Source organism: Amphiura filiformis, chromosome 6, assembly GCF_039555335.1.
Source record: "Amphiura filiformis chromosome 6, Afil_fr2py, whole genome shotgun sequence".
Classification (NCBI taxonomy): Eukaryota; Metazoa; Echinodermata; class Ophiuroidea; order Amphilepidida; family Amphiuridae; genus Amphiura; species Amphiura filiformis.
Window position 1 is genome coordinate 40200825 of NC_092633.1, and position 23872 is coordinate 40224696.

The window sequence follows — 23872 nt, forward strand, 5'->3', positions numbered from 1 at the left end:
GTCGCACCGGGCGAAAGCCGGGTTTTACTAACATTCATCATGTGATGTTTTTCAAGGATTCGTCATTTTTATATTGAAGTTATTTAATACGATTTTTGGGAGTGGACCTTCTTTGCTTTTTATTTCTAGCAATTTTTTTTAAACTTTGAGATTGCAGAAATGACCGAGTGAAAAAAAAAAAAAAAAAGAAGAAGAAGAAGAAAAGAAGAGAGCATTTTGATTGGATAAAAGTTTCGACCTAAATACCAACATCAGAGGAGGGCGCTACATTTCGTTTTCATGTTTTCATACGAGCTGTTTAAATGTTTATTCGGGCTTTCTCTAGCTGTTGTCGCCAAATTTGGAAGAGTTCAGGGCAATTTCTGTCGATAAAAATCCAGTAATTTAACTAATTTTACAAGTGAACAGGGCGTTGACGGGTGAGTACAGAATAGACTAAGTTCTGAGACTTATATCAGGGCTTCCCAAAATTTTTTACCCGTGACCCAAATTTTATGAGAAAAATATGGTCCATTCGTCCGAAAAACAACATTATTTATTCAATGGCATAAGCCCTTTCGCAAATTCAGATCATGGTGCATCATGGGTAATATTTGCCGATAAAATTGGAGATAAACACGATGAGGCTATTGTACATTTTCAATGGGGTGAACTTTGCCGTTTGCATAAAAATGTTTTGTCCTGGAATTTCGCTGACAGTTTGGTCTTCGCAGGAAATTTATATTTGTATTTCACAGGAAATATTAACATATGTAGGAATGAATAAAAAATGTTTTACAAAAATATGTTTTTGAAGGAAGTGCAAAGTTCGCCGCCATTGGAAATGCACTGCAGCCTCCTCGTGTTTATCTCCATAAAATCGGCAAATATTACCCACAATGCATCACGATTCTGAATTTGCGAAAGGGCTTATTGCACTTGCAGTTGGGGCGACGGGAGTTCCAACAGGTGCTCTGTGTGTGTGTTTATATGTGTTTAATGTGCATTCACATACACTAGGTAACCCAGGCAAACCTTAGTTAACACGTTTGCTAGTCAGTCAAATTCGCCGACAATGTCAATGCATATTTACATAGAAATTTAAAACAACTGTTCGAAGAAGGACACGTACATAAATATGTTTTCTATACTTCACTTGACCCAAATATATGATTCTTTATGGTGATAAGTCACTCGCACATGGAATTTTAGAGGGATTTGGATAGCAGTTCCATTAAAAAAAAGCTGTTATCATAATGAAATTAAGATCTAGAAACACCCCCGAAATGTCGTTTTGGGGAATTTTGCTAGCTGAAACTTTTTGATGAAAGTCAATCTTTGACAAGATGTAACTTTGCTACGGAAAGTGCTATGAAAAAATGGTTTTCAGTTTTGGCTTTGTTTACTCAAGGGCTTTAATTTGATATATAAAATGATGCAGTTTGATGGCAAATTTGAATTCACCTAGGATACCTACATACACACTTAGCCGTCAGTATGAAGAAATCGTTGCCCCAAAAATGATTGCAAATTACACATTTTTGATGAAAGCTAAATTCAATGCTATCATTGCTATAGGTCACCCCGGTCATCCGGGTACTTATTTTACATGACGCTACAGTCGGCTACACTTACGCTTTTCAACCCACAATAGATCGTTCAGCTGAGCGACTACTTGAAGACTTGTAGCAGAGCTCATTGAGTTGTTTACGTTCTGTTTTGACCTTGAATCGAGCAAATTTCTCGGCCGATTTCAGTAAAATCAAGGTTAAATACTTGGGGAAAATTGCATTTTATGTGAAGCTGAACACATGAACATGTAGAGGAGAGTCTTTATTTTTGTTGTTGGCTGGAGGCCCATGTCAAGAAGTTATAGAAATGGTAGTATTTTGGCCGATTTGAAAAGGGACAAACCACAGAAAACTACAAATTTGACTTCTGAATCGGATTTGTTGTCAACGGAGGTCAACGGCTTGTGACGTCACTCTATATCCAGGCTGGACACATCACACTACCGTGTGATGTGTCCAGTTCGTCGCCGAACTTGCATATAACATGGAGAGCTTAGCATAACGGCCTGCCTATTTACGCTTCCTGAAAACACTCTTGCACATAACATACAAAACCACAAATTCACTAACTTCAACTTGCACTACCGACACCATGAAAAATATTTTAATTATTACCGATCCTTCAGAATACTTGCAAATATTGGCAGTTTCATAAAATCCTGCTGCTGAAAATCGTAAATTCCACAATCTTCTGTCAGATCCAGGTCAGTAATCACAGGTGGGCGAATCTACCAGCGTGACAAGACCAGAGATAATAAAAGGATGAGAGGCCACGCCGTACAAATAGCTAGCCTGATTGGCAAGCGCCGTCGCTGGCCAGATCTTCTACGATCGTGTATGATGAGTAGAGACTATAGAGCCCTATATAGGGCTCTGTGGAAGAAACGGTTCCTAATTTTGAAGCCATGGATAATATATTCATTTATACGAGAACCATATTTTTGTACCAATCACAGAACAGAATTTCACTTACTCACAGCTGTCAATCATTCTTGTGAAACGTAAGCTCCGCCTAGTATCAAGGTCTTCTTCTGCGCATTGGTTGTGCGCATTAACTAGCCTCCAGCACAAATCCTGTGCACACGATCAGGTTGGATGGGCGGTTTACGCCTGGTTTACACAACAGGAACTGCGATGCATCCTAAACTGGATCGTTTCCGTGTATTCGCATTGCATGGTGGGTAATCGCCTGCCAATTTGCGTAGCTCCACGTTCACAACAGTTTAAAATCAACACAGGTAAATCCATATAAAAATTAACATGGACACAAAATTGACATAGCTTATGTAATTCAAATAATAAAATAATAAAATGTAATATTATCATGATAGATGCACGTTTTATTAAAACTTGAAAAGATTATTAAGTCCAATAATTTGTTTGTGTTAGTTTGCACGAGTCACAAAATGGCGACCCATCGCGCATTTTCTGCATGTGCCGACATTAGTAACTCATAGTGACTGTCATCAACCTAGCGCCAGTGTGTCTCAGGCCTGATAACGACCCCAGGTAATTTTATGCAGAAAGTTTTCTTGCGAACAGCTGCAGGTGACAATTAAACAATGAACACACGGCTTGTTTATGTACATGCGTGGGGAGGCTTGTACATCAGCTGGCGTGTTTTGGACATGTTCGCGTAAAAAAGTGTCGTTTTTCTTCATGAAAAATACCAGCGATGACCAGTTTTTTGTGGGCTATTGGATTTACAGGTATGTCGGTTCGTCATAGGGTAGAAATGATAGCTGTACAATTTGTATAACATACAGTTTAACATAGGCCTAAACATTTATGGGCACAAATCGACCTTCCGTATTATGCACAAGTATGTGGAAGTGGCAGGCATAACGTCACTCCGGGGTCACCTATACTTTAATCTGCTATATTCACAGTAGGCCTATAATATAGGCCCTATATTGATTAATAAAATTCAGTATTGATTTTCAGACTGTGTGCAATTAATCTAATAAAATGTCATTACATAGCCAATATTGAATATAGATATCGATAAGATTGTAAGAAATTCTATATCTTGATTTATATCCTTCATTAATATATTCGAGATTGTTCTTTTAATTGCTTAAACTAGTATCATGTGACCAAAAATAGTATGAACTATTTTGCAAAATAGTCAAAAAGCTGATTGATGAGGGAATCAGGTACTATTGGAAGTACTATTTCCTCTCTGAGCGCGTACAACTTCATTTCTACGTCGCAGTTCTAATAGTGGTCGGTACAACTCGCTGGAATTTCAGTACCGGCCCGGGGTATTAATGTGTAGCAAGTCATGTCGTTTTGCGAAGCACACAAGCAGCACAAAACTGCAGAGAATACAGCAGTTTCATCAGGCATAATCCGAGTTACATCAGGATCAGTATCTTAATATGGTTACTCATTTCACGGCGGTATTGCAGAGGTTACAGCATTTTCACGGTAAGCTTTTTTTAGCCACTCAACTGTATGCATGCTGCGTGCATGTGCATTCAATCAAAACAAAGCAAGGCCAGCCTAGCCTTGACTAGGCCTAGCCTACATGTATGTTTAGGCCTATGTCTATGATAGAGGCCTTATGTTTCTAATATTGTAACCAATCAATGAACAAAGAATATATTAAAGGGGCATTTCGTGATCCACAGCCTCATCCCCCACTTTTCTCAAAAAAAGTTGAGATTTTTATATCACTGGAAACCTCTGGCTACATAATGTTTATGTACAAAATATTTCTTGCAGATTAATTCGTTTAGCAAAGATATCGTGAAATTTGAATTTCGTTCTGGTGCACCAGAACGAAATTACAACATATTGTCTATGGAGCCGTGTAATACACATATTCATGCATAACTCGCGAACGCAAAATCGGAAGCAACTGAAATTTTGGGAATGGGTTTTTTTCATGGATATCTAATGAAAAATGACATAAATAGAGGATGCTAGGATCACGAAATACTCCTTTAATAAAGGATATAAAACAAATATTTACTGCTCTATATTTGGGATCTTTTGGAATCTATTGGCCCCCTTGGTGAACTGGAGACTGTGAGCCTACTACCGTAACCACTCGGGTATAAGCCCACCTTCGGCTATAAGCCCACCCCCTATTTTTCAAACCATTCTGAGAACAAGGGTGCACTCGGGTATAAGCCCAGTGGTAATTTTGGCTTAGTTCTTAAATCATGTAAATGCTTTTCTTTCACATTCTAGAACATATATAAAAAAAATATCAGTTAAAAATGAACATTCCATACTTATAATTTTAAAAAATGATATAGATGATAGAAATTACTGGTACTTTGGGCATATTCAAATGGGGCAGATTGTTCTTATTTTTAAATTAAACTACTAGCCCCTCCCGGTTATAAGCCCACCCCATTTTTGAAGTGAAATTGCCCATCTAGGAGGGTGGGCTTATACCCAGTGGTTACTGGTATTTAACTAAAATTTACTAAAATAGAAGGCCGACAGTCTCCAGTTTACCTCGGGGACCAATAGATTCCACCAGAACCCTCATTAGCAGTAAATATTTGTATAATATATTCTATATCTTTTGCAACCCACTAATTAAATGTCAATCTCTTTTGCTAAATTTATTATATTTTTTCAAACATATTTGACGACTGTGCTGTAACAAACACGGTGGTGTCTATTATATTAAAAATATTTCTTGCGCTCGAGTTGTATAACTATTCGTTTAAATCTAATCTTCATCTGTCATTGTTAACAGATCTCCTCATGTAAAGAGGCAATATCGCCAACCTTAAAAACATGACTTGGATTGAACATATGCCTTGCATGTTAAATGGAAATTTAATTTTTTGAACACTTTCTTGACTTGAATCTTGAAGGCTTACCAATCACCAATATGTTATGTTTAAAAAGTTAAATATACAATTACGAGCGTACTATCGCAATTCTTTACAACCGTCATAACTTAACTACAAACAGTTTTTGTTCTGTTGACTTCTTTTGCAGTTTATGTTTGTAAACAATAATTAGGACATTTTCATAACCAGCTGAAAGAATAATGTTCAATGATACAGTACAGCATAATAAACTATTTTTTCATAACTTTTGTTTCTTTGATAGGTCAATTACGTGCCCAACATTCTTTGAACCATGGGGCAGGAAATGTTATTACTTCCAGGGAGCCCTTCAGTCTCTGGCTTTGGCCGAGTATACATGTGGGAATATGGGAGCTATTCCGGTAAGTTTACTTTATCTAGAGCTAGGTGGTTGAAAACAACTCAATTTTCTTAAAATCTCCAATATGAAAGTTTTTGTTGCACTAATTAAAACTATTGGAAAGTTAGAATATTGAAATTTGACCCCTGTGTTGACTTTTGATTTACCCTTATAATGCACTTTTGCGTTAATGTCAAATCTGATCGACACCCTTAGCCCTTCAAAAATTGGTGTCATTAAATCCCAGAGGGGGTGATAACTAGGCCCTCTTACATCTCCAACTATTACACCCGATCTGCTTTTGAAAAATAATACACTCATAACATGACCTTTTGGATGTGTTGAGTAAAATAACTCACACTCCACAACTTGAGGTCAAGATTCCATTCATAACCTCCTTGGGTCCGACTGCCTGGCCAGGAAACACCGCCCAAGCAGGCAGCGATAAGTATTTTTTGATGAAAGAGGCGAAAGGCAGATCCAGCCCACCACAAAAACATTAAAAAAAATAGATTGGTCTTAAAATAATGCATGTTTGCACAACCGCCTGTATCAGTAATATAGTTGCTCAAATTCCAAATAATATTTTTGTGGAAGATGCCTGCCTTTTGTCAAAAGAAAACACTAGTTAATAGAGACATATTTTGCTGCTATGGAATTCTATGGTATGCCATTGGAAATGACACCATTTTGGATCAAAGTGTAAGCCATATTTTAAGGATTGCAATTATTATTGCAGGTGTTGGTTGAAAGTCAAGCTGAAGCAGACTATCTTAAGGGCAAACTCAAAGCCGATCATAGCCCAGCGTCGCATGATGGGTTTTGGTTACGATGTAAGGATAACAGAGTGGAAGGACAATGGACATGTGATAGCTCATCCAACTATTGGAACTCGGCTGGTGATAACAAAGGATTTTGGGGTGAGTAAAACATTTTTTTGTTTGCCGAGAAGTTACTATGTTCCACCGATTCAAAGGCTTTCTCATAATTAATGTAGCAAATACAAAACTTCAGCTGATACTCTTTTGTTTTCCCAATCAGTTAATTCAAAGTCTGCAGATTATCAGTTGTTGAAAATCCCAATCTGAAGCATGCCTGTTCTCTAGGCTGATTTTTATCAAATATTCTCTTGATTCTGTTTTGCATGATTCTTGTGAAAATTGTATGCATGTGATAGCAGGTTAAATGGTTGGTAGTTTTGATATCATCTTTCCAATGGAAGAGAATAATCTTGAGAATGGAAAGTCTACATTAGTCTCAATTCAAGGAAATCTAGAGAGTCAAAAGTCTACATTAGTTTTATTGTGAGGAAATCCAGAGAGTCAAAAGTCTACATTAGTTTTATTGTGAGGAAATCCAGAGAGTCAAAAGTCTACATTAGTTTTGATACAAGGAAATCCAGAGAGCGGAAAGTCTATCTTGGTTTTATTACAAGGAAATTTGGGGAGAGGAATGTCTGCATTAGTTTTAATACAAGGGATTCCAGAAAGTGAAAAGTCTGTATTACGTAACAGCTTCGCCAAAATGAGAAGCATAAATATATCAACTTGATCATGAGAGCTCATGCTTATTTTATAAAACAGTACAGATATAACTTGTTCTGACCAGATTAATGACTATCCTCAGCTCAGGTTCGAATGCTAAGTTTGCTGTCTGCTTGTTATTCCAAAATCTGAATTTGGATGAATTTTAGAGCGTTCAGGTTTGGCAAATTATAGATTTCCACTTTCATTTGCTTTTGCTTGTTTTTGATTTACTTTTCCTGTTATAATTTTATTCTTAGATTGGCGATCGGTCGGCAGTACAGAACCTGATGGCGGTACCGCTGAAAATTGTCTTGTGCTCGACTTTGACGGCAAATTACGTGATGTCCCTTGTCAGTTAACGACTTCATTCAATGCAGCGGCCTGTGAAATCACAATGGTGGCCGTTACGCCTGCACCAACAGGGTCATTTGGAAGTAAGTCACGTACAAAAGAGTTAAAATTATGATGATCAGATGATGATGGGTCGACCTTATCATTAAAACAACCGGCAAACATATGAAGTTATTCAAGATGATGACGAGAGGAAAAACCCAGAAACTTATCACAGGTATATCTTTTGTTAGGTACACTGTTTATATAATAAACTGTAATGTTACGTACATTTCCACTAGCAATGTTCCTGGAACTGCTCCCTAAAAATCTTCTGTAAATTTTATATACATTACTGTAAGAATAATTGTGACCGTCCACCACGAATGAGCACAGAAGTCGTAAAGTCTCATAAAGTTGAGATTTTTATGCCATTGTGATGTTTAATGTGAAATTTGATCACTTTTATATTTTTATGTACATGACTTTTAAATTTGCTGCTGTTATAAATTGTGTTTTTATGTGTGTCAACTTCAAGTGCAATATTATAATTTTGATTGTTGTATGTCGATCATAGATGTGTTTTTAGATTGTAAGTTTTCATGTGCTGCGATTTGAAATAAATATACATTATTACCACTACATAGTTGTACTACTACCTTATTTAGACGGTGTCTGTTTAATTTGATGTAGGTCTATGCTTTTCATTTCCCTGTATGTTTTATAACATATAGAAAGGAGGTGGACTTATACAAAGGAGAGTGAGAAAAGGATGCCAGCCTTAAATCCCTCATTGTGCTGTAGAGAAAAGTCACACATAAGTTGTATTAAAGAAACTGCAGTTAACAGAAAGTGCTGTGAGAAAGGGTTGTGACCTATTAGTATTGTGTCTATGAACATGTTGACTGCACTAGAAATTCCTCGTTATAATCAGAGACCACACCCATTCGCTGTTGTGCGTTGCCATACATGTTGGCCTGTGATTCTCATTTCCATACTGTGGACTAGCTTACCTTTGTTGCAGTAGGTATAGACTTGGCAGATAGTTGAACGTTTTTTACGCTTCCATTGCCTTGATTTTTTACCCACCGCTAATGGGCAGGGAGTTTATCGCATTTGTTTGCCGATTCTTAGTCATTCACACAAGCGAAAGTTTTTGAAATTGCCAAATAGCACAATTTTCTCGCGCGAGAAATCGCATATGCAGGACAAAAAATTGCAGACTGTAGTGAAAAATCTAGGTTATTTTGCCGCTGAGTGAAAAACCCTTGGCTATCTGCAAAGCCATATGCAGATAACACCATTGAAAATATTTTGAACAGGAAAAAAAAAAGTATAATTATAAAACAGTGCAATTAGCTATAGGGTAGGCTACCATACAGAAAAAGGGTATGAGCATGGTGAGGGAGGAAATATATTGGAGAATATACCTGTACCCCTTTTGTTTTCTTGTTACTTCAGTATAGGCTTAGGTATAAAAAAATGTTGAGTTTTCCAAGTTTTTTCCCATTAGTGGGTTAATTTTTTATCAGATAGGAAAGGTAAATCAACATTATTGTCAAGTAGGAAAGGTAAAAAGCTGACTGACTGAACCGTCGACCCTTATTGTTTTTGTTTTTTTTTTTTTTTTAATGTAAAGAAGTAAAAAATTCAGAACCGTTCGGATTCGAATCAGTGAGTACTCACAATTACATGTCGTTGAGTTAGAGAATAAGCGATAGGAATTTTATTTTGCCTATCCTCTACCGTGTGATAGAGCGACAGGCAGGTCCAATATTTTGAGTAGTGGATGCCGGCGCGCGGTATCCACTACGATACAAATATTGGACCTGCCTGTCGTCTATCATAGGTAGAGGATAGGCAAAATAAAAATTCCTATCGTTTATTCTCATTCTTAGTTAGTTAAATATTATTTTAATAACTGTAAACAATTTTTTAAAGCAAAAACTAAGTTACCGTCATAAAACTCCCTCATTATAAAATGAAGCGAAACTTGTTTACAACTTCACGTATTCTGTTGCGGCGTACTGCTAGCGGCGTCGCGTATTCCGCACTAGTCTACGCATTACAGCGCAATACATACACGCACCTCTACAAGCGTGTAAGGCATTATCAAGACGCATGATGGCGTGGGGTGCGTCTACGGCCTGATAAAGCGGCACCGAAATCTTGCGATTGTCCAATCAAAAATGTGTCTACGAACTAGACCACTCCCACTGACTAAGAATTCACCACGACATTCCACAATAGCTCATGGTGGATCAGCTGGCAAATTAAACATGTATCGTACAAACTTGACTGGTGACATGCTTCTTGCCAACGAGTCATCAAACTGTCAGAAACTTTGTGTTTTGGACTGTTTTTACTTGCAATAAAAAATCCAAATGACATGAGAGCACCTAACTACAGTGCTCGTCATGAAACCACCTAGATTACAGAGGCGTACTGGGGCCATGGGGGGGTAAAATTTCCAAATAGTCCTGCTGACCTGCTACTAAAATTACTTCACCACCGGCACAAATGAGCACAAAATTAAACCGCTTGAAAATTTGCAATTTTAACACTAACATGGGTCATAATTTGGATAACTAATTATTCTGCACCTTGCTTGACTCCAATGTCTACTATTTGACCCAATAGGGCATTTGGCCAACATTGTAAAATTTGTATCCCATCTGTCTCACATCTCATTCTCTCACTTTTGTCTCTCATTTCACTCCTCTCTATCTCTCAATATCCCTCACCCTTTCTCTCTCCTTTTTCTTTAGGGATTGCCAGGGGGTGTCCAAGCAAACTACCTTTCAGCCCTATAGACTATAGACAATCTGATGAGCCACATTTCTACACCTCTCTGGCAGCCATAGCTGGGGGCCATCCATCCATTGTACGTGACGCCAGTATCATAGGCGTACAGCGTTTACCGCTCCCGCGACACGGCGCAAGTGCTACGTCCTACAATGTGCTCGCGATAGTGGGCGTCTTGGATCATAATCCAAATGAACTAAGCTAGATTGGCGCGGATGGTCTCCAGCTATGGCGAATTAATCCTGACCATCACTTGTCTCATTGGATTCATCTACATGTATATATACACTGTACACTGATAACAAAATTACCATCTTGATGGAGAAAAAGTGGGGATAATACGGAGAGAGGTTGATGATGTGACCATCCTCCTTTCAATATTGAATTAACGCCCAGCTGCAAACTATTGTTTTATAAGGTTAGTTGGTTTTGCCAGTTTCTCCTTGCTGATTATTATTCTATAGGTGTTACAAAATGAGATTATAGGTGGTGTAGAATGGTCAACCCTGGTCAATTCAAGATTTCCAAGGTCAAAGTTTATATAGGGGTCAAAATTAAAAAATGCTCAATTTTTTTTGAAACCCATAGAAAAATGTTCTTCTAATCATATGGATTCAGAAAATGTATAGTTTGAACAACCTCCGACTTATCGTTCCAGAGTGTAGGCCAAAAGGTCAATGTTTAAATTTGAAGTGCCACAGGGGCTGAAATAGATAAAATGTTCCAATTTTGTTGAAAATTGTTGGCAGTGTTATCTCAATCTAATAAAGAGGAGTTATAACTACCTGTATCGACTCGTTACCTAAGCCATTTGGGGAAATACCAGTAGGTCAACATCAATATGACTCAATTGGCAATGACCTATTTTGCTGTGTTACCTTGGTAATAACTCATTCTAGGTGTTCCAAACTATTCTATATTAGTTGTTATTACAGAAAAAACCATTTGAGACCATTTTCATCAAAATTTGAGCATTTTTCTATTTGAACTCCCACAGAGTCCCCTATTAAATCTTAGACATTTTTACTCATAACTCTACAACAATAAGTTGTAGATGTGTGAAACAATACATTTTCTGAATCCTTGTGACAAGTGGAACAATGTGGCATAGGTTTGGACAAACTTAGACAAGCTTTTAATTTTGACCCCTGTATAAACTTTGACCTTGGATATCTCAAATGCCCAGAGGTGACAATTTTACACCATAAGGAATCTGATTTTTACCACCCATAGAACAATAATCAACAAAGAAAAACCAACCTACCTTTGCTATGCCACCGGACTATTGGGCTATTCCATTTAAAATCCACACTACCCCTGTGGAAGATTTAGCTAAAGTCTTCCACAGAGGGAGTATAAGTTTTGAATAGAATAGGCAATTGGTTAACTTCCATTTGAAATACTCACTCCAGGTGTGGAAGATACCGGTAAAGCCATAATACAGGGGGAGTATGGGTTTCAAAATGATCAACTCTGACCAATTACATTTAAAAAACATCCACCCTGTGTGGAAGATATTTCCAAAATCTTCCACAGGGGTAGTGTGGATTTTAAATGGAATAGCCCATTATGATCATTTGATCTCAAGTGTCTTCAACTTCATACAAGATATTAAATTTATATACATTTCATTCTTTTCAGGTCAATCTTGTGGAGTCACATACACAACCCCTACTGGAACTCTTACCAGTCCAAATTATCCCTCAAACTACCCTGATAGTTCAAACTGTTGGAACATTATCTCAGTTGTAGATGCTACATCTGTTCTAGTAAAATTCACTGCTTTTAACACGGAAGACACTTTTGATTATTTGTACTTCGGTGTTGGCACCAACCCTGATGTAACTCTTGCTCTGGGTTCATTCACTGGTCCAAATCTACCTGATGATTTTGAGCTTTCGTCAGCATCTGTATGGTTTTTACTTGTCAGTGATAGGACTGTAACTAGGACTGGGTTTAGCCTTACATGGGCAGCAACTATAGACTCGGGGCCAGAAGGTACAGTGTATATAATTCCCTTGTAACAGACCATCCATTATGCATGTTCACTGGTGAAATTCCATTTGATCATCATCATCATCCTAAGGGTGAAGGCCTCTCCAAGGTGACGCCACTCTGATTTATTCCATGTCTTTCTCATCCAAGTTACATCAAGAAATTTGGTAATTTCATCCCTCCATCTAACTTTCTGTCTTCCTGGGTGCCTAGTACCATTTCTAGGTATCCATTCTGTAATCAGTTTGGTCCATCGTCAGTGGCGGCGCCACGGGGAGGGGGCATGGGGGCATATGCCCCCAGTCAGAATTACTTGCCCCCTGTTTCCCCAGTAAAAATCCAAAATTACGAAAATTTCACCTTTTTGCAGTAATTTTTGCATAAAATTTGTTGATTTTGCCCCCCTGAAATTCACTTTGCCCCTCAATGCCCCCCCGGAAAAAAAAATTCCTGGCGCCGCCACTGTCCATCGTCCATCTGATGTTCTAGCTAGGTGACCAGCCAAAGACCACTTCTTTTGTTTCACAGTCTAGATGGTATCGGTGACCTGTGTCATGTTTCTGATCCACTCATTTGTTTTTCTGTCTCTTTTTGTGATCCCTAGCATGCTGCTTTCCATACTGTGTTGGGCCACTCTCAACTTCTGCTCCATTCTCTGAGTCATGGCCCAAGGTTCTGAGCCATATGTAATGCCTGGGAGGACACACTGGTTGTAGACTTTCTTTTTAAGACACAGAGGCATATTGCTCTGCATCACCTCATTCAAGTTTCCTAAAGCACCCCATCCTGTTCTTCTTCTAACTTCGTCAAAGTGGTTGTAGCTCATCTTGACAACTTGACCCAAGTACACATATTCTTCTACTTCTGCTAGTGCTGTTTAGTGAATGTAGATTTGCTTCTTGATGACAAATCTGTTGAACATACTTTTGGTCTTGCTCATGTTGATCTTCAGCCCCATTTGGTTACTTCCATTGTTGAGGACTAACCCTGTCTGAAAACTTTATTATATTTTTACTGTTTTCTTACTCAAAGGTGTTTTAAAATTTGGTAAACCACAAATTGAATGTTTTGGGCATTACAGAATATACATGTACAATAAATTGAAGTGTTTTTTGTTTCACATCATTTTTTACATACAAATTGGGCTTTTTAGTGCATCAGGCTAATCTGCAAGTGAATAGCGGGGTATTTGACGGAAGGTTTCCTCAGTAAAATGTGTAAATTTGCATACGGGTCAGGGATGCACCCGGGAGGGATGGGACCTCATCACTCCTCTAACAAGAGAAGAGGGAAAATTGCTGTACATGGAAAATTTTATTGACAAATGATAAATTTGCTTTTAACAAAGTCGGCACTGGAACATAGTGGACAAATTCTAATTACAAGACGAATATCAATAACACAAATATGAAATACAAAGTGTGAAAATAACTGAGAAAACCATTAATATCACTGAAATAGTTTGCATTTTCTTTTCAAATTTGTAGTGACTTCATTCACAAGTTGTAATAAAACACAATTTTCAACTCTAAAATTGCTAATGTACAAATTTTATGCAATTTTTATGCAAAGTTGGCACTATAGGTGTTGTAAACTTTTACCAGAAGTCCCATCACGTGGATTTGTTGACATGAATGCATAACACGGGAACACAGCAGAATACGATCGCATTGATATCATTTCAAAATGGTGAAAACCTTATTTTTAGGCAGAGGCAGGCCACGGGGGGATTGCCCCCCCCCCCAAGAAGGAGAGCAAAAAAATCAGAAAGAGAAAGAAGAGGAAAGAAACGAAAGAAGGAAAGAGGAGACAGGGGAAGGGAATGAGAGAGGAGAAGAAGAGGGAAAGGGGAAGGGTATTAGCCAGGTTAAGGCACCATAAAGGGTACAAATGACCTCATAAATAGCGGACTCGTTCAGACGTGATGTTGGCTCAAGACAACATATTTAATAGACGCAGTGCGCATGCGTAGTATGTTCAGGGCGCATATAACTAAATGTAATATCCTACAAAGGGAAAGGAGATAGGATGATCAGAGGTTTTATAAAGTGGGCATGGGGACAATAATATCCCCGACCCCCAGATGGGGGCAGCTCAGATAGACCGGTATGCATGATTGTGAATGGTTGAACAAAATCCACAAACTGTTTTTGAACAGTAAAATATTGTATAGGCGTATTTGTTTCTGGTACCTTTTGAGTAATTTTTTACATAAGCTTGTATCAAGGAATAAAGAATAGTAATAATAAAAACATCTTGGTTTTAGGGTCACTAACAGGAAACAAAGATGATTCTTTTTTAAATCAAAGGAGGATTTCATGTTCCTAGCATCCTCTTTTTATGACATTTTTCAGTAGATATCTACGAAAAAGCTTATACCCAAAATTTCAGTTGATTCTGATTTTGCGTTTGTAAGTTATGCATGATTTATGTGTATTACACTGCTCCATAGGCCACTGTTGTAATTTCGTTCTGGTATACCAGAGCAATTCAAATTTGATGATATTTTGCTAAGCGAATTAATCTGCAAGAAATATTTGGTACATAAACATTATGTACTGTAGCCAGAGGTTTCCAGTGGTATAAAAATCTCAACTTTTTTGGAGAAAAGTGGGGGGATGAGGCTGTGAATTATAAAATGCCCTTTTAACGCAGCCCCCTCGAATCCCTGTCTATGTGTTTGCCCCTCATAATTGGTGCTGCCCATGTTTTCAGACTCCGTCATGGTAGCATACAAATTTGGCTGTCTTCAAGTTTCTCTATGTGACATCCTTCTTGCCAATGAGTCAACAAAATGTCTGAAAATGTGTTATTTTGGACTGTTTTTACTTGCACTAAAAAAAACCACCAAATGACTACAATGCTCTGCCATCATGAAACCACCTGGAATACAGATACGTACCGGGGCCACTGAGCCTGGGAGGTAGATGTCCAAATTGTCCTACTAAAATTATATTACCGCCATGGCAAATAATGAGTGCAAAGCACTTGAAAATGTATAATTTTAACGCTAAAATGGGTCATGGGTCATACTTCAGACAACACCGATATCCACTATCTCTCCATCTCCCCTCAGCAAAATCCAAGCAAACTACCTTTCAGTGTCAGCCCTAGTAATAGTATAGTATTCCACAACTAGCTGGGGGTCAATGAAAACATAGACTTTACACTGATACCAAAATGACTATTTTGATTGAGAAAAGTGGGAATAATTGTGCAAAGTTAATAGAGAGATTGTGATGTTCCATACGTGTTGTGTGGACTGCGCGTAAAAACTTTGTTCAAAATGGCATTCAGTATTGCTAGTCTCGGTTCCAAGCTGGATTGTGCTCATCCGCCACGAAGGAGAACAATGCAGCTGGAACAAAGACTGACATCTGATCTGGTTACTAGGGCGAAGCGTTTGAAATTTAATGGCCGCTGGGTCTTATTACAGCATGCTTATGATTTTGACTAAAAACCATGGTTAACATGCTGCTTAAAATTAATTGTATTTCAGTGCTTCCCAAATATTATGGTTGCCAAAAACAAATATTTTGGTAATATAAGGACCACTTCATCCATATATATTGACTTTACTTTCAAAATGAGACTTTTTCGTGGTGAAAATTAGGTGTGTTGCATGACCGCCATGACGCCAAGAAAAATGTCAATATCAACGTGGACCATGTGTGATACATGTAGGTGGGCTTTTGTATCAAAAAGGCAAATCGCAATCTAATTTTTTTATACGGCCAATCTCACACGCATTTCAGTGAACAATCTGTACGTATGAACCGCACGTATGAATGAAGTCAAATTTTCACACCTCAGTGTTGCTTTATTGTAATGATTTCTTACAAACTAAAAGGATCATAACAATAGTTAGACTCTCCTTCGTAAGTTCATTATTAGTGTCTCTCTTTAATATATTTTTAAATGGACAAATTATGTGCATTTTCAATGGAGTCTCCACATTAATTTTGTATGTGAAAAATCTTCAAAACTGGCTAAATACACAACCTCGCTTCGATACAGGAGAGCGATTTTGACTAGATCCACGGGCGTACGATCACGGCGTTTGGAAATCGCAATATTGAATTAAAATCATTTGATCTCAAATTTCTTATACGAGATATTAAATTTATACATTTCTTTTCAGGTCAAACTTGTGGAGACACATATACAACCCTTACTGGAACTCTTACCAGTCCAAATTATCCTTCAAACTACCCAATTAATTCAAACTGTTCCAACATTATCTCAGTTGACGATGCAAGTGTTACAACTATTCAAGTACAATTCACTGATTTTAACACAGAAGCCGATTATGATTTTTTGTACTACGGTGTTGGTAGCAACCCTGATGTAAATCTTGCTCTGGGTTCATACTCTGGTAGATTAAGGCTACCTATTGATTTTGAGATTCCATCAGCGACTGTTTGGTTTTTATTTGTCAGTGATGAGAGTTTATCTAGGACTGGGTTTAGCCTTACATGGGCAGCAACTAAAGGCTCGGGACCAGAAGGTACAGTGTATATAATTCCATTGTAACAGACCATCCATTATGCATGTTCACTGGTGAAATTCCATTTGATCATATCACTGTCTGAACATTTGTTTTATTTTAAGGTGCTCGAATATTTGGTACACCGCAAATTGAATGTTTTGGATTTAAATCATTGCGAGATCTGTGTAACCAATCACAAGCCAGATCCATTTAAAGATGCATTACATCATGGATAATTTTAGTATTCAAGAAAATGGGCTGGCTCTCTCCATAGACACCCATGTTGGGTATTTTAACCGGAATCCTAAGTCATTAGTTGTGAGCTAGCAAACAGAGAGTGTATAGTGACTGAAAAGATCAGATGTGAAAATCTATTAATTTTACACAAATTAATACAAATCAGAGTTTTTGTAAAATGTATATAAGCCAGAATATGCACTATGGGCAAGTGGACTATGAAGAAGTATAGGTGCATCAAGGAAGGATAAAAAGAGGGGACATTGTTCATGATTTCTTGATGATTTTGACTCCCATTTTTGCCCCCCCCCCCCCCGAATGGGCAGAGTCACATTTGCAGTAAAATGTGAGCAAGCAAAGCAAGCTGGAAAATCATTCATGAGTGGCCCCTTCAAGTTTCAAGTTTTATTTGTTTTCATCTCAATTCACAAAAAGTTATACAATTGGAAATGCAAGATAAGAAATACTTAATGATAATTACTTATAGAAATACAATATAAGAACATGAGAAGTGAAGAGATGTGGATGCCGCAAAGACGCAGAGCGTGAAGCTTGTGGCACCCAATCTGAACAAGATGGAAATTTAACTTACGCTACAATATTAATATGTACTACAATGATGAAATCATGTGGCCGAAATAAGAATAAATGGATTTATATGAGGGCAGATAGCAGTATACAAATTTCTTATGAGTGTGACAATAAAAATATAATCAAGTGGTCAAAGTGAAAAGTCTTGACCCCTCAGTTTTAGGCCTTTTAGTACTTTTTAGCCCATTTTGACCATCTTCATCAAAGTTTTTCCCCTGAAAGTTGCATTGCCCTATATTATGCAATCGTATCTTTTATGTGAATTTTATATCAAAACAAACATTTTGACCCCCTCTTTTGTCATTTTTATATTTTTGAACCCACAGAGCCACAAATTTGACTTTTAACCTTTAACTCAAGAACGGTATTATACATTTTCCAAATCCTTTTGACTAGGAATACGCCAGTACTTTTTAAACAATTTGAGTTACTTTTACTCAAAACCCCAATGTTTGGGACTTGAGGCATAATATGGAGAGAAAGTACATGTTTTGCTAATTCCAATGATACCAAGAAACCTTTGATCCTACTTTTTTCTGACATTGGGCAGAGAATTTTTTACTTATGACAGCCTAAAGGTGTTGTTCCTTAGGCAGGGGAACTTTAAGCAGGGCTGTCAACTTTTTTAAAAATTTCTGGGCATACCAGGACAGAAGTATTGTTTGCCCACTAAAATTGTTAACCAGGTCATTTGAGAATGTAAAAAGTAATGGGTAGAGACAAAAAAAAATCTCCAACTTTATTTTGATGATGCATGAAATTTTGATTTCCCAAGTGCGTATGATTTTACTACCTTGGTGTGAGAGCGTGCCCAAAGTGCCCAAATGTGTGATAAAAATATAAGTTCCCAAGTGACATCGCATGATAAAAATGTAAAGTAGACTGAACGATATGATGATGGTCAATAATGTTTTATTGACATAAAAAATATATACTGATGTTTTGTACAAAAGTACTTTATCAAAGTGAGAAAATAGAGAATATCTGCGAGCGCGGTAAACAAAAATGAGAAACGCGATATTAAAACCTTGTTTAAGGCGAGCTGCTATTTTAAACTGTTGTAATTTGGTAGTTCACAGCATCTTGGTAGTGAGCTTTGGCAAAATTGCATTGATCATTTCATAGCGAGTGTGTAGCAGAATTCAAATATCACAGATATACTTTTGTAGGTCCTATGGTTCTTGAGTTATGTTGTAAAGAGGGCTGAAAGAGCAACACTTTTGTAAAACATACATAACTCATTAACAACAATAAATCAAGCAAGTTTCAAAGTATATGATTTGTAGAATGAACTTTTGCAAAACATCAAAGTGTTATTTTTAATAATATATTGATAATGAAAATTGATTTTTTTTGGCTGTTTCGACCAACAATTCTGAATCTGCCCTTAAGGGGGTACTACACTCCTGGCCAATTTTATGCCTATTTTTGCATTTTTCTCAAAAATTATAGCACATTGGTGACAAGTAGGAAATGTATTACAGGGGCAAGGACTACAACTACTGTATTGAAAATTCAGCAACTCAAAGTAAGTAGTTATTGATTTATTGATCAAATATTGGTTTTCCCTCATTTTTGACTGTAACCCCACAACTGTTGCCTGTGCTGAAATAAAATTGACAGTGCAGTAGTTGCAGTCCTTGCCCCAATAATATACATAACTTTTGTTACCAGTGTGTTACTATTTTTTGAGAAAAATGCAAAAATAGTCACAAATTTACCACAGGGGTGTAGTACCCCTTAAGTAACATGCAACCTAATTGAATTTATATTTTGTTATATTTCAAACCTTTTTAGCTACCACCACTTTTGCACCAACACCTGATGCAGGTTGTGTCAGGGACATCTCCATCAATGGATCAGTGGGTGGGATATTCTCTCCTAATTATCCCGACCCATACACGACAATGATTGCAACTTTAACTACAATCTGCAGACGGCTAAAGGGACCATTATACGCCTTGAGTTTGGCATATTTAACATCAGTGATGGAGATATGCTGGCTATATATGAGATGGATTCACCCTTACCATTGGTAAGTGATTATAACGGACCTCAAAAAAGAAACTTATAATTTTCACAAGGTCATATCTTAAAATCCTGTCCATAAAATGAACAAAATTACACACAGGATTACTTCATCAATACTCTACTCTAAACACATGTCAGTAACCAAGCAGTTTTCAACTGACACAAAAGCAAAATGCACTGACACGGAACAGCTTCCTGGACCACATTCACAGGCAAATAATTGTCACCCAGCAAAAGAATATGTACAAGATCCATACACTGGTGATTATTTCCAAAGAGTAAGTGGAATAGTGTGGAACAGGGCTGCTTCTTTCTTCAAGAAACAGGCCTTGTTCCACATTATTCCACTTACTCACATATTTCTTGTGTTTGGTGCCAATTGTTAGGCTGTGAATGTGGTCCAGGAGTTGTTCCATGTCAGTGCAATTTGCTGTTGTGTCAGTTGGATAACTGTTTGGTTACTGACCATTGTTTAGAGTAGAGTATTGAAGTAATCCTGTGTACACTTTTGGTTCATTTTTATGGACAGGAATGTAAGGTATGACCTTGTGAAAAATTATATATTTCTTTTTGAGGCCAGTTCACAATATTTAAAAATATGTTTGTTTCAGTCGGCTTGTTACCCAGCATTACTGGCCAACCAGCAATTTGGTTTGGTTCACTAACAATTGGCATATTTCTCTACTGATGTTCAAAATAAGGGTTTCGGTTTAAATTACCATTAGAAATGGGTGTAGGTTTATCCATATCAAAAAATAATGCCAGCAGGGTTGCAGTGTGTACCAAAAGTGTATTACTTTTAGGTGGGTCCAAGAAATCCTTTGGTAACCACCTCAACAGGTAACTCTTGGAAGCATACCTGTCAACCGTCACGCTGTCACGTCAGGGCGGTGACACTCGTATTCAAACCCTGTATAAAAAGTGAAGTCACTTTACGGCAGTTTAATTGACACACCGGCAGTTTGAGTGACAGTTGCTAGGCTTTTTCAGTACACCTAGTAACGTCCTGGTAACGCTCAGGCACATTAGCCTAAAATTTACGCACGTTCGCATAACAACGTTGTGCGTACTTATGCCACAGTGGAACAGACTTATCCCATATTCAATTGACAAGTTCGTATTTGATTGACAGTTGCTGGGCATTTTCAGTACACCAAATTTATCCAAGATGGCGGACGTCGAGTGCTAAATTACGTACCCTTTCCGGCAAAAATACAGCTTATTTAGCCAGTCTCATCACCATGAGTCATCCATGACCATTCTTAGAGAATGTAATGGTACACTGACTTGAGTATCTTTTCATTGCAAATTTTGATTAACTTTTTCCCTTTGTATTTTTGTATCTTTTCAGGTATTGTCAGGATATGATATTCCCAAAAATTATTACAGTACCAGCAATCAACTTAGGTTGGTCTTTACCAGTGACTCATGCTGCACTGACACAAATGGTGTATATTTCATCTCATATGAAGCATTGGAAAAAGGTTTGTCTTATGTACTTTTACATGTAGCAACACTTAATCAATATGCACTTAGGAGTCATACAAAAAGTCATACAAATTTACTTCATAAAGATTCTCTGTATTGGTAGTTTAAACCGTTACACACAATTAAATTTGTTCACTTATGTGAGCTTTCGACACGACGACTCTGTGTCTTTTTCAAACTGATGGTGACTGGTTTATTGATCTGGGATATGACATGACGAGCTGGCGATGTTATGTGATTCTCTGTCTCTGTAACTTTTTGGCACCCTCACACATATTTTTTTGGCATTTTGTTGGGTACTCATCAAGGGTCACGTCTGCACGTCCAGGGACTCCTTATTTTTTTATTTTGGCCAATTTGGACTCCTTAAATCACAAGTTGAAAGTGACCAAAGATTCCAATAAAAACTGCATGGTCTCCTTAAGTTTAAGATGCACAGAGGCGTAAATTTATATAAGAATCGTCGATAAAAAAAAAGAATAAAAAGAATCAGTAAATCTTCTGAATTGATCCCGGGGAAAGAATTCATTTTCTTCCGAATACTATGACCTCAATCAGTACTGGTGCTGTTCATCACTAGCAACTTCATCTTGGCCATAGGCCAACAACACTAATAATTTCACTGGAACATTTGACCAGTTTCAGAGTTTAGAATTTCGAACACATGGACTCTTTAAATTTTCATTGGACCCCTTAAATGTTGGTTTTGCAGGTACCAAAGGGTCCAGAAAAATAAAATTGGACCCTTTGATTTTTTGTGCTCGTACTACCCCTGGTACTCATGCTCATAATAGAAATGCTTTGATAAGTAACCTGTTCTTTTTTCTATATATATTATATTATGAGGGCTGGTAAAATTAAGCCAATTAGGCAATTTATATGCCCTTAGATTACCGAGTACGCTGGGTCACCCATCGTCAAATCCTTCCTAACTCGTCCATGGGATTTGTGTGAGTTATGAAAATTGTCAAATTTATTGCAACACATTTACAGCTACCGGTCCTATTAAACCCTTTTGAAGAGTGCTGTATGTCATTTCATGCACAAAAAGTTTAAGCACATTTTCTGCAGAATTGGCTGTAGATGTGCCGACTACCTCAAATTTCAAGTTTTTTTGTTGTTTTTTGTGCTTCTTTTTACACCTTGTTCAGAGCCAGTCCCAAAGAAGGGACCAATCGGAGAGTTTAATCTAAAACCAGGATCCATCTTGAGACTCCGCTCTGTGGATTACCCCCGGCCATATGGAGACAATGCCTTCTACTTCTGGGCCTTCCGATCAGAACCTGGTACACGCATTGCAGCGCATATTATCGACTTGAACACAGAGGAGAACTATGATTGGTTAGAGATTGGTAATGGTGTAGATCCAAGTCAAAGAGAGGAGACTCGTCTCACAAGGTAGGCCAATTTTATGAATAGCTGAAGAAAAAACCTGTATTGATATCTATTCAGTTGATATGAAAAGAAGCTGCATCGGTAGTGTACATAGAAATATAAAGGTAAAAAGTGTGAAACTACCGTTAAAAGTACCAAGTTTGGCGAGCGTTTTTGTGCTTCCCAGCTCGCGCTTTCATCCGTCGCTCACACACACGTTCATCAACGTTCATTCCTTGCGGATGTTTTGTTTTCACAAGTATTTTATTATGGCTATGAAAAAGGCCTATGGCCGAAAGCTCGCCAAACTTTGTACTTTTAACGGTAGTTTCACACTTTTTACCTTTATTATTCAGTTGATATGCCCATCAGTTCCACCAGAGTGAATCATCACAGATTCGTTAAAACAAACAAAAAAAAACAAAAAAAAATAATCACAGGGTTTCTTACTCTGTGCATCTATTTCAATGAGCATCTTATTAGATGAAGTGATGACCAAAATGACTTAAGACAGAGATAATTTTGGTTCATGCCTCTCATTTCTCATCCCTATCTCTGCTGACCAAAATTATACTTCATGGGGCTGGGACTAATGAACTCTACCCCTTCAAATAAAGGCTACCTTTTTAGCGGTAAAGCCAGCTCTGTCCTTCACTATTGTGTATGGGCTGCGCATGTTTTGTGCAACGGCTGTAGAAGCACTGGTTTGCCCGCATATTTATGATGGAAGTGATGGCATCATCGATAAATCTAGTTAAATTGAGTAAAAAAAGCCGGTATACACGGACATAAACAAATTTACTCTTGCCATGTCGGGAATATTCATGACCAAAGAAAATAACAGCCCCATCAGATAAGATGATTTTTAAAAGTTCAGATTAACAGATGATACCCTCTTGTCAATATCAAGTGGCCCCCTGGGACTTTTTCCTAGAATCTGGGGAACTGAATGTGTAGTGTAAGCTGCTGTATGAGTTCTATTGCAAAAATGCAATTTGTAATAGCATCAACACTCTCTGAATTTTCATTATGAAACATTTACCAACTCTATCGAAAATACTTAAACTGATGCCCAATATAGCAAGTAACTATTGAATGTGTAAACCCCCTGAGCACTACCTGCCTATCTAACATTGCCTCTGATTGGTCAATTACATGATATTTTCACTTTAATCACCAATCAGAATGGAGCTTTTGCAAATAATTCACCCCAATTTTTTTGTGTGGTGAAATTATTCTAACAATGTTGCTGTTTGGGCCAATTTATAATGAAAACTTCT

The 23872-nt window shown here is 37.6% G+C and overlaps 2 protein-coding genes across 2 annotated transcripts in view; both read left to right on the plus strand.

Moving 5' to 3' along the window:
- The first annotated feature begins 5641 nt into the window (after positions 1-5641).
- LOC140154522 (protein SpAN-like) lies at positions 5642-12411 on the plus strand. The gene is made up of 4 exons (XM_072177092.1): positions 5642-5748; positions 6466-6646; positions 7510-7686; positions 12029-12411. Exons 1-4 carry the CDS (start codon positions 5734-5736, stop codon positions 12409-12411), a joined length of 756 nt encoding a protein of 251 aa, XP_072033193.1. The 5' UTR covers positions 5642-5733.
- Positions 12412-15668: 3257 nt separating this feature from the next.
- The window catches only part of LOC140154523 (uncharacterized), a 102155-nt gene continuing 93951 nt past the window's right edge, over positions 15669-23872 (plus strand). Inside the window, 6 exon segments of the mRNA XM_072177093.1 lie at positions 15669-15783; positions 16524-16889; positions 19497-19598; positions 19601-19734; positions 21082-21214; positions 22370-22616. Of these exon segments, the coding sequence (XP_072033194.1) occupies positions 15669-15783; positions 16524-16889; positions 19497-19598; positions 19601-19734; positions 21082-21214; positions 22370-22616 (1097 nt within the window).

Bases quoted from the DNA above. Each gene is read 5' to 3' on its own strand.
- LOC140154522 (XM_072177092.1), top strand. The intron at 6,647-7,509 runs GTGAGTAAAACA...TTTTATTCTTAG, and splicing joins TGATAACAAAGGATTTTGGG to ATTGGCGATCGGTCGGCAGT. The intron at 7,687-12,028 runs GTAAGTCACGTA...CATTCTTTTCAG, and splicing joins ACCAACAGGGTCATTTGGAA to GTCAATCTTGTGGAGTCACA.